General features: G+C 47.8%; 1 protein-coding gene across 1 annotated transcript; it reads left to right on the forward strand.

The window, feature by feature from the left end:
• The first annotated feature begins 1,685 nt into the window (after positions 1-1,685).
• MEIOC (meiosis specific with coiled-coil domain) lies at positions 1,686-17,981 on the forward strand. Its single transcript, XM_050985531.1, has 8 exons — positions 1,686-1,856; positions 3,420-3,545; positions 8,055-8,212; positions 8,342-8,446; positions 9,832-11,671; positions 13,571-13,705; positions 15,673-15,853; positions 17,689-17,981. The coding sequence occupies exons 1-8, from the start codon at positions 1,686-1,688 to the stop codon at positions 17,979-17,981; spliced, it is 3,009 nt and encodes a 1,002-aa protein (XP_050841488.1).
• The last annotated feature ends 738 nt before the right edge of the window (positions 17,982-18,719 follow it).

Raw genomic sequence — 18,719 nt, forward strand, 5'->3', positions numbered from 1 at the left:
AGGGCTGTGCAGACCTGGCTGCCCTCCCCATGATCCTGCGGCCTGGCAGCACACACTGAGGAAGTGGGAGATGTATGGCAGCACAAAAAACCAAGATTCACAAAGTAACATCTGCTTCTGTGGGCACTTACTGCCCTGAGTGGCAAAAAGAGGGGTGGCAGCAAAAATGCTGTCTCCATGTTCCTGAAAAACAGCTTGAGGAGTGCAAAACAAAGTATCTTTAGAAGTGAAAACAAGTTGGGTGTGGCTTCAGAGTTTGTGAGCTTTTCTTAGTCATTTTCTGTGAGAACAGTGACAGTCATGCACTGGCAGAGTATCTAAACCAGCAGCAACAATGAAAAGTATAAACAAACACGGGCTGTGACCCCCTGCTTGTCCCAGCTCCCCCGCCACCAGCTCCCCTGTGGCTTCTCTGCCAGCCAAGCAGCCCTGGGGCTCTGGGACTCCTCAGCAGGGCACAGACCCTGCCACAGGCACTTGGGGACAGCTGTGTCACCCGTGAGGAGTGACAGAGGGTTCCTCTTGCTCCTGTGAGAGATGAGCAGGACTGGGGAGACAGCTGGCACCTGGTCAGGGCTGCCATGGAAGGGCTGTCCAACCATCCAGGAGCCACTCTGGGAGTCACTGTCACCACCTGAGCTGGCACCAAAGCCCCTCTGCAGCCCCACACTCACACAGGCACACCAGGCACCACAGCAGAGTCTCAGCCATCCCAGCCCAGGTTATCTAATCTTGGTGCAATAAATAAAAAGCAGGATAAGAGCTCAAACTGAGGAGATCCTTGTCTTGCATACCCTTACAGGCATGTGCAGAGTCTGGGGTCCCCAGCTCCTGCTGTGTCCTGGGTGGCAGTCCCCTGGCCGGGCCACAGCTCCCCCCCAGCAGCTGAGGGTGGCTGAGGAACAGGGCCGGGGGGTGACAGGGTCTGGAGGGGTGACTGGCCCCGGGGCAATGATGGGTGTGGGGTGGTGACAAAGTTCAAAGGGGTGACAGGGCCCGGGGGTGACAGGAACCAGTGGTGACAGTGCCTGGGGCGTGACAGGGCCCAGAGGTGACAGGACCTGGGGGTGACATGACCCAGGAGTGACAGGGCTGGGGGGGTACAGGTCCCAGGGGTGACAGGGTTGTGGGGGTGTGACACGGCTCGGGGGTGACAGGGTCGGAGGGGTGGCAGGGCCCAGGGTGGGGGGCAGGGTCCGGGGGGGCTGACAGGGTCCGGGGATGACAGAGCTCGGAGGTGACAGGGTCCAGAGATGACAGGGTCGGGGAGGTGACAGGGCCCGGAGGTGACAGGGTCCCTGGGGGCGCTCGGGGCGCTGTCTCCAGGCGAGCGGCGCCTCCGCGGCCGCTCATTGGCGGGAGGCACGAGCGAGCTGTTTTCCCATTGGCTGCGCGCAGGCGGGCGGGGCCAATCGCGGCGCAGCGCTTTACTCGCCGGGCGGCTGTCACCGCATGGCCAACAGAGCCGCTCACGTTGCGCGGGGAGGTGCGAGGCGGCCGCGCGGGCGCTGATTGGCCGAGCGCCTCGGGCGCTGGCCAATGGGCGGGGGCGCGCGGGGTGGGGCGGCCGTTGGGCCGGCGCGAGGACAACGGCCGGAACTCGCCTCAGGCCGCCCCGCGCGGGCCCGCGCCGAGACCGGCCCGGAGCCATGGAGGTGAGGGATGGGAGCGGGACAGGGACCGACATGGGGAGCGGGGTTCGCTGTTCGCCTTCACCCGTCACACACCCGGCGGGCCGCCGCGGCTCTCTTGGGTTTGACCCTCTGGGCGCTGAGGAGGCACCGAGGCCCGACCCCGGTGGGTGTCTGAGCCCCGCTGCCCCCTCCGGGATCCGGCGCCCTCCCGTGTGGGAGCAGGTGTGACACACGGAGCTCAGGCCCTGTGGGGAAAATACCCCTCAGCATCCTGAAAACCACCTGTTTGCAGGAAAAGGAAGAAAGTGAGGGTTTGGGGGTGTCTTAGGGCTGTCTCTGGCACAAGTTTGCCCTTGTTCTGTGGGATCGCAGTGTCAGGTGTCCCCGTGAATGGCAGTCTCTGAGGGGAAAACATGGCACAGTAAGCTCAGGATATAGAGCCGAGCTCTACAATAACTCCGTGTGTTCACTTATTTGGAAAATGTGCCAGAAGAACACCGAATAATACCAGGATATAAAAGTGGTGTGAGTTACAATGAAGATCACTTGGGAGCTGCAGAATTATGGTTTCTAGAGGGCAGAGCTTATTCTAATCCCTGATCCTGGGAAACTTTGGCTTTTCTGAATTTATTCATCGTCCCAAATGAGCTGCTATGGTAAAAGCCAATAACTTCACTTTTTTATTTGTTGGCTAAAAGGGGGTTTTAGGTAGCCAGTTTAGCTTTTCCTTGTGTGCCTCACCCCTGGGAGAAGAGGAGAAGAGTTCACAGCTGTTTGTTCTCATTCCTTGCTCCTGCTGGCCCGTGGTTTCCGGCACTTGCAGGGGTGTCCCTCTAGTTGGAGTTGTTTCTCCCACAGTTACAGGACAGAGCAGATTTCCACCACAGCTCTCAGAGTGTGTATTGTAGGAAATTTCCGGCTCCTGACAACTGGAAATGCACATCCATGCCATCATGTAACTTAAACAGTGTTTGGGAGCAGTGATGGAAGGGCCACAGGTGTCCAGGAATGTGTGAAGGCTGAATAACTCCTCTGCTGCTGTGGGAGGAAGGGCTCCCTGCCCATGACAGGGATTGGAACTGGATGAGCTTTAAGGTCTCTTCCAAGCCACGCCATGATTCTGTGAGCATTCTTCTGTGTTTGATGTTCCCCTGTGGTGGCTCTGATGCTGGGAAGCTCAGCTAGTGCAAACAGGGAGAGTGCAGATTTCCTCTTGATCTGCACCTCCTCTGTCTCTAAACACCTTTGGAGTTTGTTGGCTTTGGCAGGTTCAGCTTCTCCTTCAGGGTAAATAGCAAAGTGTTTTACATCCATAGAGCCACATCCTTGAAAACTCAGATGGGACAGAAGCCAGCAGTAAATTAGAAGTGTTAAAGAACTTAACATTGGTATAAAATCCATAACTGTCAGCTGTGTTTATAATTGTGTGTCTGTATGTAATTATGACTGTGTGTTCTGATGTCCCTGCAGCCCCTCATGGTGTTCTGTGTGTTCTGATGTCCCTGTCCTTTCCTTGTCTCCACAGCCCCTCATGCCATTCTGTGTATTCTGATGTCTCTGTCCCCGCAGCCCCTCATGCCATTCTGTGTGTTCTGATGTCCCTGTCCTCTCTGTGTCCCCATAGCCCCTCATGCCATTCTGTGTTCTGATGTCCCTGTCCTCTCTCTGTCCCCGCAGCCCCTCATGCCATTCTGTGTGTTCTGATGTCCCTGTCCTTTCCTTGTCTCCATAGCCCCTCATGCCATTCTGTGTTCTGATGTCCCTGTCCTCTCTCTGTCCCCGCAGCCCAACGTGGCGTTCCGAGGCGGCGGCCGCTGCTGGGGCAGTGCGGAAGCGGGCGGGCGGCCCACAGACGTGTTCAGCACCGCCCTGCCGGGCTCTGCCTCGCTCTATGGCTGCTACAAATCACAGGTTCAGTTGGTTATTGATTATTTTTATAGCTCTGTAAGAGTTTGGGTTGCTTGGGAACAAAATGGTCAGAAGATGTTTCTAAAGTAGTTGCTTACGCTGGTGAACATAAAGCACAGTGTTTGATGTAACTGTAGTAAATCATCCTTGTAACTTTCATCAGAGGGGGCAATGGCTTTTCTAATGCAGCCACCGATGAAGCTGTAGGGGATGTTTGTTAGAATGGTATTTCACCATTGCTCTGGTGAAATTTTCATGGTAATTGTTGTAGGCAGAGTGAGGAGCAAACAACTCTTAGGAAAACTGGAAAGTGGGTAAGAAGGAGAACTTAGCTATTGCCTCAGATATTCCCGTAGTCCAAGAGTTCGTATGAACCAGTTCGTAGTCTGATCAGCACAAAGTGCCAGGACAGGAGCTAAATATGTCAGTTCTCTCTTGGAATTTTTGCCTTTCATAGCCATAAACTTTCACTGAGGTAAAAGACTCAAATGAAAATTAATTCCCAGTGCCTTCAAGACCAGACTTGCTACTTCTTCCATCCAGGACTTGTTATTTTGTCAGACTGCTCTGCTCCACAAAGGAGTGTGTTGTGAGTCTTTTACATTTAACCCTGCAAAAACACCATTTATTGTTTCACTTACTGAGTGTCTAAACCAAACAGATATGATAAAGGTAAAGATGTTCCTTTTCACTTAATCAGGATACAATGCCTTTCCTCAAGAAATCAATTGGCTGTAAGTTTTTTTCAGTACCTTAATGCTGTGTAATGATGGGGAGAAAGTGGGTCCAGTTCCTAACTCATGACAGGGATCAACCAGTAGAAACTGGAGCAGATGTTTTAGGCTAACGTTGTTGCTGGTTTCAAGAACTCTGTAAGCGTAGAGGAAGGGTCAGGTTGAAAAAGGAGATGATGTTTATTCTGTGCATGGTGCCAGGGGAAGTTTCCCACAAACCAAGCACACCAAGGAGTGAAAAGCAAGAGAATTTAGACACTAAAGTTTGCATAGACCTGCTGTCTAATCCACAGTTCCTGCCTGCCTAATGCAGTCACTGAGCTTGTGCAGACTTAAATAAAATTTCCACCTGTGGTGATCTCCATCTTTCTTTGCTCATTCCATTACCTGGTGGATTTCTTTAGTGTCATGAGGATAGTAAGAAAGAGTTTCTACTATTGTTTTTAGCTGCTTTTAACTGCCTTTGCAAATTTTTACATTGTAGCAATTTCTATACTAGCATAAGGTTCGTACCCATAGAGCTAGGTTGTATAGTTGAAATTAAGATATAGGGGTTTTCTTAGTAGTTGAAAGGAAGCTACTGAGATTTGAATAGTTAGAATCTCTGAGCTGGGTAAATTTACAAACACAAAAATTAGAATGTGATTTATTAATTATCTATTTCTATATCTTCACAACAAGTACTAAAACATACCCACCTTTTACTCATCTATCTGAGTATCATTTTTTTATTAATCACTGATGGAATTTCAAAATTACAGATGTTCTGTTGCACATCTGGGCAGAAATCTTGAATTTCAATTGTATTTCCTTCAGCTGTTGTCTATGTGCTGTACAGTGCTGACACCTGTGGTTTCTTCCTTAATGGGTCCAAGCTCTGTGTCCTGTTGGATGCCTTGTGGTTCCATTATTGAGCAGGTCTAGAGCAATAATAGCATGAATATTATATACTATAGTTTTAAGTACGGTCAATGTTAAAAGAGTCAATGTTGTTTCCCTGCTTCCTTAGTTACATGCAGGCTGATTTCCCAGATTTGAGGTGCTTTGGGAGGTGTTTATGGTCAGGGGTTTCCTTTTACCTTTATTTGTATCCTATGGCCTTCTGCTGCTACTTTATCTCCTATACCTCAGCAATGATATTTACCTTCATCCTCCTTGTGCATCAAAGGAAATTTTAGAGTGTGTTGTCAGATTCCCATCTAGTTGTAAAATTAATTAATAACTTAAATTCTCTTCCATCCTCCTTAAACCATTGTACAATTGGTTTCCTGTTACTGTCTTTGATTGGACAAGAAAGAACAAAAGGATTACATGTGTAAGTTTAATATTCAGAAAGGTTAAGGCAATTCAGGGAAACATGTCACAGTAAGAATCCTAACCAGTGTAAAATTATACCAACATTAGCAAGTTTGACATCTGGCACTGTCTTTGCAATCCTGGTCTGTGCAATTGTGTTTGTCTAAAATAATTACTGCAGTTGGAATTGCTACTACCCCTTGAGGGCATTCAAGCTCTGTGTAAGACAGGCCTTCTTCCCAGGCACAGTCCATGAAGTTACTTTTTAACTTTTTAGTCCCAAAGGTCCAGAGGAGGTGGTTTCTCACTTACCTCGTCCTGTAGTTTTATTCAGTCCTGAATGGTGCTTCCACAGCTCCAGTTCTTGAAGTTTCACAGCTGTGTGTGTTGTGAAATTAATCTGGTGTGGTCCTTTCCCATGTTCCTGTGGTGCCTCATTGTTCCATGGTCTTAGACCCAGTCTCCCCCCGGATGTCATGAACACGAAGGTCCAGATCAATTAGATTTCTGCAGTGAAAGTACTTGTTGATAGAGGACAAAACTCTCCTTGGGGAGATAACATAATTACACAAGTGTTCTTGACCCAGATATTCACAGAATGTGGTTTGTAAGAGACTACCTGATAAGGTCTCCTGTACAGATTTCAAAAGGACTGAGTTTATCTCTGGATCTAGGTGTTATTCTGACCCTCAATAGTGCTGGTGGCAGCATCTCAGGCCTCTTTGTTTTGTCCTTTATTCATTCTGTGATACATGGAGGTTTTGATGGCAAGCCCAGCTGGATTGGTGTAGCCTCAGGTGTTCACTGACCAGGTGGCCTTCACTAAATGTAGATCCCAGTGTTTGAAGGTCCCACCACCCACTGTTTCCAGTGTGGTTTTTAACAGTCCACTGTACTCTTCAACTTCCCCAGAGCCTGGTGCTCCATACCCACTGCCACAAATGCTTGGATCAGATTGGTTTCCAGCCTGCTCTGGGCAGATCTGTTGTTTAACCCAACCCTTCATGTCTCACGTTTGTTGGGTGCCAGTTAAGGCTGTCCTGGTTTGGGAATGGCACCTCCCAGTTCAGCTCTCCCACTGAGACTCTACAAACCACACACTGATCTCTCACTCCCCTGCTCTCCCCTTCCTCTCCCTGCTGTGGCACTGTGGAGAGGAGAATTGGAGGCAAAAAGGCAAAGATCACAGGCTGAGCTAAGAACAATTTACTGGGAGCAGCGCTGAGAGAGGAAAAGGGAAGGTAACAGCAACAGCACTCGTGGAGAGGGTACAGGGAGGGATTCACATGGAAAAGTTTCCAGTTATTCTGGATGGCTCCCTCCAGCACGTTTTGTTGACTGGAAGGATCCCCTTCTCCCTGGGAAAGAGCCCCTTTCCCCCACCCCAGGCAATAAGGTCAGGTGGTACAGAATAACTTCTGGGTCCCCTTCCCAGCTACTGCAAAAATTAACCCTGTCCTGGCCAGAACCAGGACTCTTAGCTGGCACACCTGTAGGTATTGTGTGCCTAGGAATGATCTCTTTCAGTAGTAGCTCACCTAACTCCTCAGCCTGGTTGGCCTGGCAGAGAAAAGCTTCAGGCCCCAAGGAAATGTATCAACTATTACCAATAAGTATTGATACCCATTCTGCCATGGCAGTGAGAGAAGCCTATTTGCCAATAATTTCCTGGTGTGTTCCTTTTTTGGCTTGTCCTGGGGGAGGCTGATGCTGGATCTGTGGATGTACACTGTGGTTCATATTTCTTCACTATACTTTTTGTGATGCCTCCCATTCCAGTCCCAAGGGTACACAGTTTTACATTGTTTTCCAAAAACTTTGGGCTGGTCTTAAATCCCTGTGGTAAGGTCAAGCACAATTGAGGCTTTGGCCCCATTTGTGGATTCTCCCATTCAATTGCAAACAGCTCCTGGTGTCTGGTGGGATAGAAGAAAGCATCTTACAAGTCCAGTACCAATACTTATTACTATGCCTGCCTGGGCCTTTTGGGGGGGTCTCTGGGTGGTTGGGGAGGTGTCCCCTACTCAGTTTCCAGCAAAGATCAGCTCAGGACACGCAGAACACAAGGCTGAGTGACAAAGAAGTTGTGATGTGCAGCTCCAGCACTTTCTTCTTAAACAATTGCCAGGCAGGATGTAAAATACAAAAGCTTTCCATAAGCCTTAAGCAACACTAGGTTAGCACACCTGAGAGCATCTGTTTATGCTCAGAAGAGGGGTGAAAGGTGAGAATGATACCATCAGCTTCTATCTGCAGTAGAGGGCAAGGGAAGGGACAGAGAGTTCTGCTTAAGAATCCTGAGAATTCTGCTTAAAGACATTAACATGACCTGAAGAAAGTTGTATTCCAAGTGTGTGGCTTGCTTACTTCTTGTGTACTGGTTTCTCCCAGAGTTAACTTAGTTACAACCATGTACAATGACAAAATGACAGTTTGACATGTTTCATGTTAAATAAATGCTTTTATTGTACATTAAATGCAGAATGAAGAAAATGTGGAGTTACCTCAGGCCTACAGTTCTTCCCTTTCAACATCAGAGTACTCTGCACCCATGGACCCTTCCCTTTTGTACCCCCCTTGGTCTACGTGTACCGATGACACCAAGCAGCCTGCTGCTCCTCAGATTAACCTGAAGTCCAGGTAGTCATCCTTGACAGGGAGTGAGTCTGGGTGTGTTGGAGTAGATGGATTATATTTTTCTGTTTAATTTACTGTAGGAAGTACTTTGAATGAAGGAAATATTTTTATTAATACACAGTTGGTTTTCAGGATTCAGCCCGAAAGGAATGATTATGGCAGTGAAACTGATTTGTACGGACTCGTGTCAAACATCTTGGAAGAACAAGACAAACCACAGCCGTGCTTTGCTGAGGGGTGAGTGAGGTGCAGGTGACAGAAACTCCCCTCTCTGATCTCACTGTGCTCCTGAGTCAGCTCCATCTGCTGCTGGCCAGGCCCCCTGCTCTGTGAGCTTTCTCTCCCTTCCCCTCATCTTCCAGCATTTCACTTGGGATACTTGGAAGCTTTTCTCAAGGCTCTTAGATTGCATGGCAGCTTCTGGCTCTCTGATATTTACAGAACTTGTTAATTGGCACTTTTTTAATAAGATCTTAACAAGTGTTGTGGACATGCTGTATTCAGATTAATCCCCTGGATGTATGCCTTGGTCTGTTTTTTTATTTTAATCAAGACTGAATTCAGGCTTTAGGTTTCTTTCTTAATTAGTCTCAATTCATAGAAAAAATACACAAAGCACTTACACGTTTGTCTGAACTCGCATGAGAAAATTCCATGCACAATTAATGCTTCTTCCTGTTAGTGCTACCTAAGCAATATTTGTGTTTCTAAATGTCAGGTTTATTTTGCCTCCATTCCTGCACCAGAAAAGACAAATCCATAGTCATAACAACATGAACTGAAGGGGGCAGGTCCAGTATCCTCGTGATACTACAGAGCTCTCTGTCTTTTCCAGGTCTAAGAGACAAGACAGGGAGCCCAGTTCTCAGGTTCCTAAGCCAGGCACTGCTTTTCCTTTCTGTCTGCCCAAACAATTCCAGTGATTTCTCTATGTGTGCTGGGTTATGTGGCTGAAATGAGGGAAAACTTCAGAGTCAGTCTTGATATCATGAGACAACTCATTAATTCTTTTGCTATGGACAGTCAGGGCTGGTTCAGTACTCCCAGGTCTGGCCTGCAATGGCTTCCAGGAACATTTCCCCTTTACTTAGTCTGTTTACAGTTTGCCTTGGCAGTCAGGGATTGATGGTCCTGTGTTCATTCATGCTGGTTAGTGGAAAGAAATGAGGTGTGCTGGGATGCTACTGGGGTGCTGCAGACTTTACCTGCAGGAAGCAGTGCACAAGTGAGGTGAGAGAGAAGCATTTTCTCTGGAGTGCTGGGACATGGCTTTGGAAGACTGAGGACAGTCTGGGTGCCAGAAGCTGAACCAGGAGTATTTTGGTGATGATGGACAGGACTGACGGACCAGGGTTTGATGTGTGCAGATCCCTTGCAGCTTGAAGGCCTGTCTACAGCTCCTGAGCTGTGGTGGTGTGTTTAGACAAGGCAGAATCAGTTTTCTCAGCTAGATATAGGACACTGAGGACAACAGGACTGGGTAGAAGTTGAAGTCAGACATCTTGGAATCATTTGAGAGAAATGATTTGGGAATAATTAGTTTCTTAAACCTTGTTTTGTGTTTGGGAGCAAAGAGCAGCAGCACGGATCAGTGTCTAACCACGTGTTTCTTGTATTTCAAGGAGTTGCCCTCCCACCCTGAAGTCAGTGTGGCCAGTGAACACGAGCAGAATGGAGCACCATGACCTGTTGCCAGAAGCCAGGAGGGCAGTTGTTGGAGCAGTGCCCCAGCAGGGTTTCTATGGCAGTGAGTCCCTCCCTGCTGCTGACAAGCAGTTCCTGCAGAGTCCCACCCTGGTGGCACAGCAGAAAGCAGACGATTGTTACCGCGGCTTTGCCGGCATGGACCTGGAAGAGCAGAGCTTGTACTCTGCCAGGAGTGATCGTGCCAATGGCTGCAACTTGCAGGCTAATGAGAGTGTGAAGACAGCACCTGTCTATCAGAACTACCCCTACCTGAAAAACACCTTTGCAGCCCAGGCTGGGTACTCAGAAGCAATCAAAGACTCAGGAGCCGATGCTTATTCTTATGGGAGGGAGAAGGTGTGTCCCAAAGGAGCAGATGCACAGGTGCACCCAAAGCGGGCAGAAACATTCCTTCCACAGTGTCACAGATACAGTGAGAACACAGATTTTACCAGATACACTGAATATTCTCATGCTGGTAAAGCAAAGCCCAACAAGGGCACCAGTTGTAGCCTCCAAGAAAATAGAAAGCTGGTAAATGGAACTCCTGAGGCACCATCTCTGGATGCAGAGCCCTACGCTAAATTATTTCAAGTTAAATCAGGAACTCAGAAAAAATTTGAAGATACGATTTCAGATCAGCATGACTTTACATTTCCCAAGTCTGTTGGACTTCTATCAGAAAAACAGTTTGCAAGCGAATCTTCCTTCGGCACTGATTTTGGGCAAAAATTTGAATATGGACTCAAATCTTTTGCAGCTTGTCCAGGGAATAATGGTGTGGAAAAGCAGCAGTTTTCCAAGGCCGATCTTCAGAATCCTGAATTCTATAAATCACTCTCACTGTTGCCCAGTGCAGCAGTCCCCTCAGCAGGCTCTAGCGCCAGGCCAGGGTGGATGAACATCCAAACCAAACCCACGGCCTCTGGCCCCTTCCAGAATCCAAGTCCTTTGTTGAAACTGAATAATCAGTCGCCTGCATTTCCAAAAAGCTCTCGTCATTCTAATGATGTGTTTCAGTTGCCATCTTCAAATTTGCCTTTAAATAGTAATTTACTTCACAAGTACTGTCAAGACAACCCATTCCTCTCCAGCCTTGACTTTGGTTACAGCACTGCAGAGCGAGCTCGGGCAGCTGCGTGCATGGAAGCCCTGGTTAGGGGTGGGGAAGAGAACCTCATCGAGTACCTCAGTGAGAAGAAGTTGAAGCAGCCCAATGGATTCTGTGACAGTTACTTGGCTCAGCAGTTGGGGATCATTGACAATCTGAACAAACAGCGTTTCCAGCTGAAGCCGCAGAGCGAGCACTGTGATCTGGAAGGGCAGAACCAGGCGGATGGGGTGTTTCAGGACATGTACCAGGAGTTACTGGAGTCTCAGGGGCAGCTGCATCTTGGGGCAGGGAATGGGGACACCAGTGCCATTGGTGCTGGGAGCTGCCTGCAGGCTCCAGGCATTTCCAACTGCGTGGTGGGTGACTTCAGGAGGAACCGGCAGCTGGGTCCCAGCACCTTCCCCATGAGATCTGCTCACCTCTTGGGCCGCTCCGTGGTGCCTCTGGTGGAGCCTCACACCTTGTTCTCCCAGGATGATCTCAAACGCCTCTACCCCTGCTTCACAGAGAAGATGTATGGTGACAATGCCCTTTCTGGTTTTGTGTCAGCATTTGGATTTCAAAAGCAAGTTAAGAGTCGCAGTGGGCCCGCCAGCGAGCTGCATGTGAGACTGGAAGAGTGTTATGAGCAGTGGAGAGCTTTGGAGAAAGAAAGGAAGAAGGTAAGAAAACCAAATTAGAAAACCAAATTAGATTTGATGTAGATCTCATCCTGCTCAGTGCAGTCACAGATCTTGGGTGGTTCTGCTGTTAGAGTTGAAATGCTTGATGGGACTTCAAAGTTCCGAGTTTGTTTTAGGACAGAAAATGAAAGGTGTGGAGATTTGTAGCCTGGCTGGAAGCATAGCTAGTTGTATGGAACATTGCACTAAAAGCAGGAATTCAGGGGTTCTTGCAGTCCCAGGGCTGGGGAAAGTGGAGGAACAAAGATGTGCTATACCTTTTTTATTAATACAATAAACACAGTGCCTCTGGAATTTTGCAAGCAAATTCAGTAAATATGTTTTGAATTGAAACTAAACTTAAGTTCTTTCAAATCCATTTTTAGAAGCTATACTGAATTCCTAGCTCCTGTTTCCCTGAAGGTTTAAACCTAAGGTGTATTTGAAGGGGTTCTTGATTTTTTTTTTCCCCAGAAACAGTGGCTGAGGGAAGGGTCATTTAAGTAAAACCCTTGCAGTAAAAGGCTCAGGTAGTGCTGTGTGGAGCCCTACTAAAAGCAGTTGCATTTTTTGGTCTGTAGGAAAACCTGTCTTCATTTCACCAGCTGAGATGGGGTTTGGATTTCACTACCTGCGGTTGTCTGTGGGGGAAGCTGGGCCAAATGTCACCTGGCAATAATGGGGCCTGGGGGAGTTCTCCTGTGCCAGTCCCTACAAAGAAACCAATTCCAAGAAGATGTAATGTGGGGATTTTTTTGGTGGTGTTTCCTGACAAAAGCCAGTAGTGGCTTTGTATAGAGGAAGAGTGAGCCCAGCTTAAGGAGGGGAGGTGGTGTCTGGGGTGCATGGAAAGTGCAAGAGAGAAAAAACTGGCATGTGCACGGCCAGGAGTCATGGTGGGAGAAATTCAGCTTTATCACAGAATCCCAGAATGGTTTGGGTTGGGAGGGACCTTAAAGCTTCCTCAGTCCCACCCCCTGCCATGGGCAGGAACACCTTCCACTGTCTCAGGCTGCTCCAAACTCCATCCAGCCTGGCCTTGGACACTCCCAGGGATGGGACAGCCACAGCTTCTCTGGAAAACTTGTGCCAGGGCCTTTCTACCCTCACAGGGAACAATTTGTTTCTAATATCTAGTCTAAAGCTGTTCTCTTTGTGTGAAGCCATTCCCCCTTCTCTTGGCACTCCATGCTCTTGTTGGTAGTGGACCACTTATGAAACCATCCAAGAATTGGTTTTAAATCAGTTAGCTAATTCTATGTTATGGGTGTTTTAGAGTGACATAATAATGGGATGAAAGAGATGGAAACTTGGAATATTGCAAATAGTTTTCAAAATAGTTTTCTGTTGGCTAAATAAAATATAGAATCCTGGAATGGTTTGGTTTGGAAGGGGCCTTAAAGACCATCCAGCTCCACCCACCTGCCATAGAACACCTTCCACTGGACCAGGGTGCTTAGGAAAAAGTCTTTCTGTAGTTTAATCTGTACAAAAATTAGGTTAATTGCTGACTGAAACAGTTTTATTTTAATTTTATGTGTGAGATCCACATCTGTTTGGTCATTTTTTTTCCCTGTAATTCTGACTTGCCTCCATTTTATTTCCAGGCAAAACCAGTACAGGCTGTAGTCAGAGTGAGCAGACATAGCACTGCTGGAACACGGTGTGTTGGCACGATTGCTTTAGTTGAACTGCTTTGAGTAAAGCAGTTGTTCACTTAAAGCAGGTGATTGTCTCACCAGAGGGTTAAATCCCAAATGCCTGAATCCTCATTGTCTCCTTTAAAAATCTCCAAAACCCTGATGGGAAGAAATTGAACCTGATATTTTTTCTTGTTTCTTTAATGAAGCACACTCTGCATGTACATTCTGAGGGAGTTGTTCTTTTGTTTTCCTGCAGACTGAATCAGCTCTTGCTAAGAATTTCCAAGGGAAGAAGGTTTCCAGTACTAACAACATTCCAATTCCAAGGCTGACATCAAATCCATCAAGGGTTGATCGCTTAATTGTGGATCAGCTACGGGAACAAGCCAGAGTGAGTTGTAGGACTAAAAAAATCTATTGAACTTATCCCACAGAACTTAGAGTACAGTGTGAGATAGGTAAGATGATCAGAGCAGCTTTTCCCAAAATAGCTTTGTTCTTCATTGCTGTGCAGGGAATAGCATTTCAGCAGTCCCTGTTAGAGCTTCTGCAGCTCCAGGGTGCTGTTTCCAGGGAACCACAGAGGGGCTGAGGCTCACAGTTACATCCCCGTGTGTCAGGAGGATGTGGTTCCTCGTGGTGCAGCATCCAGTCCTGGAGCCTGTGCCCAGCTCTCAGGGAAGTGTTCACTGTGGGTTTGGAGACACTGTGATAGAGGAGATATTTGTGAGAAAAACCAGGTTTAGTTCATGTTTGTAAGCTACTGACGTACATATTTGCTTGAGAGTCTGGTATATTTTAATGCAGAATGATTATTTGATGCACCTTCAGCCTGAGTTTCTGTTACCAGTTTGCTCAAGGGAGTCTGGCATCTGCTGAGCTCTGTGGGCAATGCACGGTGCTGCTGACAGCCCCAGGGTCCTTGGGGAGGTGACAGCTGGGGGAGGAGGGAGCACAAACTGTGCCATCAGAATGGTGAGGGGCTGCTGTGGCCCTCCTGAGGCCCAGAGACCAGAGCCATGGTGCTGCAGGCAAGGAGAAGCAGAAACCAAGCTGTCCCCCCTGCCAGGGGCTGTGGGGTGGAAGGGTTCTGGGAAATGCTGGGTTTGGAGGCAGCAGCAGTGCTGGGCCAGCCACTGGGCAGCAGGGGGGAGCAGCAGCCTGTCCTGCCTGCCTCACACAGCAGAAAGAATCCCTGGAGCTGTGTCTGCTCACTGCCTGCAGCACCTGCCTGGTGCTGCTCGTCCAGCTGAGGGATGGACTGAAAGACACGGATGGGCTAATGGTACTAAAACTCCTCCTAAAAATCCCAAAAGAACAGCATTAGTTTCCATGTTTAGAACGCTTGTCTGCCCTTATCCTGGTAATTCAAAACTGCCTCCAAAACACTGCTTAAGCCTCTCCAGCCATTTGAGGAACCAAACTTCAGGGTACAGCACCTCAAACCCTTGTTAGGTACCTTGCTAGGTACTTTTAAGGATGCTCAACAGCAGAGTGGAGCTGTTAAACCTGGACTGTAACATCAGAAATCTTGGTGATGGCCAGAGAGGAACCCTGGTACAAAGGTTTGAGTGGAAGCTGAGTTGGCTGAATCTGGGATAAACCCTTCATAGTTGGAGCATCCAGTTAAATCTTCTTGACAGTCACATGCATTCCTGTAAGGCATTAAGTGTTGCCATGGATCAAGGGACATCCCAATATGGGGATTTTTAGTTTCTCTTTTTGTGCAGACCAGTAACCAGGCTCTCAGCATTATGTGACCATGGCTGAGAAGTCACTCACCATGGGGAAACCCACAAGTGATGTGACTGGTGTGAGATAAGACAACAAAGATACACATTTTCAGTGCACTAAACAAACCTGAATTATTTCTAAATGTTTGTTCTCAGCTCCCTTAGTGTTGAGTATTCATCCCAAAGTCAGCCCACACATGGTTCCACAGCAGTTTTCCCAGTGCAGCTGTGACTGCTGCTGGCCCAGGCTGCCCTGCACAGCACAAGGGTTTTCAACCAGAAATTGCAGCAGTGCTGTGAGAAGGGAGGACCTCAGTGCTCTGAATTCAGGGAAATGCATGTTTTGTTCAGGGATGTACAGATCTGGTATTAACCAGAAACCTGGGGGTCCTTACTGGGGTTGTAGCTTTGCTGTTGTCCTTTGCACACCTAGCTGTATCACAGCTTTGGGTTTGGAGATAACAAATCTTGGGTAAGAACTTAAAACTTCTTCAGCTGTAACTTCATGAACTGCTTTCAAAAAAAGTAATGATGATCATTAATCTGTTCTCCCTAGTTAGTTAATTTCCCTGTAAGTGTGGATGAGTACAGCGTGAACCCCTGTAAGATGTGCATTGTTCATCAGGTTGTGACTTTACTGGGGAAGATGGAGCGCCTGCGCAGCTCCCCGCTCCACGCCAACATCTCCACTGCTTTGGACAAGCACCTGGAGTCGATCCACGTGGTGCAGGCTCGCAGGAAGGATGAAATTGTCAGCGCTTCCAGCCGGCAGCGGCACGGCCCTCCCAGGTGCCAGGATGAGAGAGGTATAGCTGGGCTTGTGTGCATTGATAAGGTAGCTGGATGTTGAACATCTTGCAAAAATAAGTGAGGGGTTTGTAATTCAAGTTTAAATTGACTTTTCAGTGTTAGAGTTTTGTCAAAGGCAGGCTGGGTCAGGTTTGGATGAGTGTTGAGGAGGCACTAAAACTGGGTTTTAGAGATAAATAGGTTAAATCAATTTGGAGGTGGTCATTCAATTAATAAACTAGCAAGGAATAAAAATTAGTGGGGTTTTTTAATAATAAATTCAGGGATTTGAGGTGTTACTAAGCTATTGCCCCTTGCTTCTCCCTGTCCCTCATATTCCTCTTCCTATGAACCCTCCAGCTCTGTCTTTGTCTAGAACTTCCTTGGTATCTCCATGCTGAATCTGCCCAAAATGACCGAGATGCCCTTAGGTTACAAATGGATTTCCTCTTCAGGCATCTTCTGTCTTAGACTGGCATAATTTCAAATCATATTTTGGATGGATGCACAAAAATACAATGGGCAGAATGTTTTCATTCTTAATGGTGTCCTAAATAAGCCAAATACTCAGCCTAATCTTTCACCAGGGCACAGGCAGAGTGGCAAGTTCCCTTGTCTCTGAGATGGAGTCAGGGTAATTCCTGCTCCCTGCAACACTCTGACCTCCTACCTTGTGTCAGAAGCTGTTTCTGAATCTTCTGATCCTTTCTGCTGTTCTTTCTACATCTGAATTACAGGGATTCTTTTACTTTGGGGTGTCCCATCATGCAGTTCTGTAATGCTGAAGTTTACCTCAGAAGATACACTGCAGCATTCTTTCTTTTCACCTGTTCCCCATCATTCTTGTTTCTCTTTGCCTTGATTGAAGATTATAGGACTTGTCAAGGTGAAGGGGTTTTTTGGGTGTTGAAGCCCATGAAAATAATTGTCTTTGGAACAGAGAAGTCTGGGAAGGAGTTGTCATACTTGGAGATCCAGGTTCTTGGTTCAGCTGCTGGGAAAGGAGAGGAGGCTCTGCACAGTGGGGTCTGATTACTTACCTGGAGGGGTGGTGCTTGGTCCTCTGCCTCCCATCGCTGTCTTGGGGTGTTGAACCTGGAGCAGCAGTTGGGGAGGATTTTTTTGAACAGTAAATTATTGGATGCAGTAACTGTATTTGCTCTGTCAGGCAAAACCTTGAGGGAAGGCCTGAAGCTGTTCTGGTTTGTTTGCGAGCAGGTCTTACCCAGCCCTGTTTCCACAGCACCTTTCTATTCCATCTGATCCAATATTTAGCATTTATTACAGAATCACAGGATGGCTTGGGTGGGAAGGGTCCTTAAAGCTCATCCAGTTCCACCTCTGCTGTGGGCAGGGACACCTTCTACTATCCCAGGGTGCTCCAAGCCCCATCCAATGCGGCCTTGGACACTTCCAGGGTGGGCAGCCCCAGCTGCTCTGGGCACCCTGTGACAGAAAAACGGGATCATAGCCCAGGTCACCCTTTACAGTTCCATGGTTCAACACCCATTCACAGAACATGAGCTGTGTGCTTCTGTCCAGTGCCCCAAACCAGCTGTCCCTTCACCCATGGTAAGGATTTCTTGGCAGGACCGGTGACCGCCCTGCTGTGACCAGAAGGGGAGGGCCCAGGTGCCATTAGTGTACGTGGAGCCCCCCAGCCCCGGGGTGCAGCTGCCGCAGGGGAGGTTCTGTAACAGAACCTAAAAACCACACACTGCCTCGCTGAGTGAAGGCAGAGAAATTCCGATCCAGCTTTTATAAACCTGTAAAGGGACAGACGAGGTGTGGGGAGAGGCCATCCCAGCAGTGCTCCGGGACTAAAGGGAGCCCTCTTTTCCTCCCTCCGCAGTGGTGCTGGCTCTGGCCGCGGCGCTCCGAGCCCTGTGCCTGGCCACGCGCAAGGTCCGCACCGTGCTGTGGTGCGCCTTCCAGATGACCCTGCCCAAACCCTCCGCTGGCAAACGGGCTCGGGAGAGACTTCCTCAGGAGGGGGCGGCGCCCGAAGAGAAACGAGCCGACACCCCCCCGGCTGCGGCCGCGGCCCCGCGAGGGCCCAGGGAAGGGGGGGCAGAGGGAGCCCCGGGGCCGTGCACGGACCTGCTCCGCAGTGTGTATGAGAGGGGAGACATGAATTCCTCGTAATTTTTTGTTCTTTTTAGTTGCTTCAAAGTTTCAACTGCTAAAGTTCATATTTAAAGCTATATCTTGATGAGAAGTGAGATTTGCCTTAAGGGCTCTCAGGTTAAGCTGTTAACGTGATGGGCAGGGTCAGAATGTTGTAAAGCCAAACTGGTGAATGTTAACTTAAAAAATAATCAGACTAATTCATTAACAGCCAAGATATTATTTAACTCCTGTGGGTGAAGCCTGGTGTCCAACTCTCCCCATAACTCCTTTTAGTTTTGCTTTAGGAAATAGGTTTTTAAATAATGATTCTTAAAGACTGTGGTGTGACGGGGTGTGAGGTTGGTGTCAGAGCAGATTGTGATGTAAAATGGTTTCCTTATTGAACTAAAACCTGGAAACAGAAAGAAGAAAGGCTAGAAATACCCAATATTCATGTAAAACTAGATATTTAAAATACAAATATTTATGAATTTGAGATTTTAAAGTCTACGTTTGGGAAAGGCAATATGCACCAGGTGCCACTAAATTACCAGTAGAGCATAATTGCTGTGTGAAACCATGAATTTAGTGAATGTGTTCAGGTATTTGGAATGCTCTTGGGAACAAATGAACTACTGTTGTAAAGTATTTAAGCATAATCAAACTACGACAGGCAGACAGGATTGTCCTGCAGAGCTGTGAAGGAGCTTCAATAATGAGCGTTGTTTTTAATTTAACTTCAGAAAAGGTCGTGCCAAGTTCTGAAATTTGGAT

This window comes from Serinus canaria, chromosome 27, assembly GCF_022539315.1.
Source record: "Serinus canaria isolate serCan28SL12 chromosome 27, serCan2020, whole genome shotgun sequence".
In the NCBI taxonomy this organism is placed as follows: Eukaryota; Metazoa; Chordata; class Aves; order Passeriformes; family Fringillidae; genus Serinus; species Serinus canaria.

What these genes read in the sequence shown, in the direction of transcription:
- MEIOC (XM_050985531.1), top strand. Translation starts at nt 1,686, where the DNA reads ATGGGGAGCGGGGTTCGCTGTTCGCCTTCACCCGTCACACACCCGGCG. An exon ending in CAGCCGTGCTTTGCTGAGGG is followed by an intron (nt 8,447 to 9,831) that starts GTGAGTGAGGTG and finishes TTGTATTTCAAG; the next exon opens with GAGTTGCCCTCCCACCCTGA. An exon ending in TGGAGAAAGAAAGGAAGAAG is followed by an intron (nt 11,672 to 13,570) that starts GTAAGAAAACCA and finishes GTTTTCCTGCAG; the next exon opens with ACTGAATCAGCTCTTGCTAA.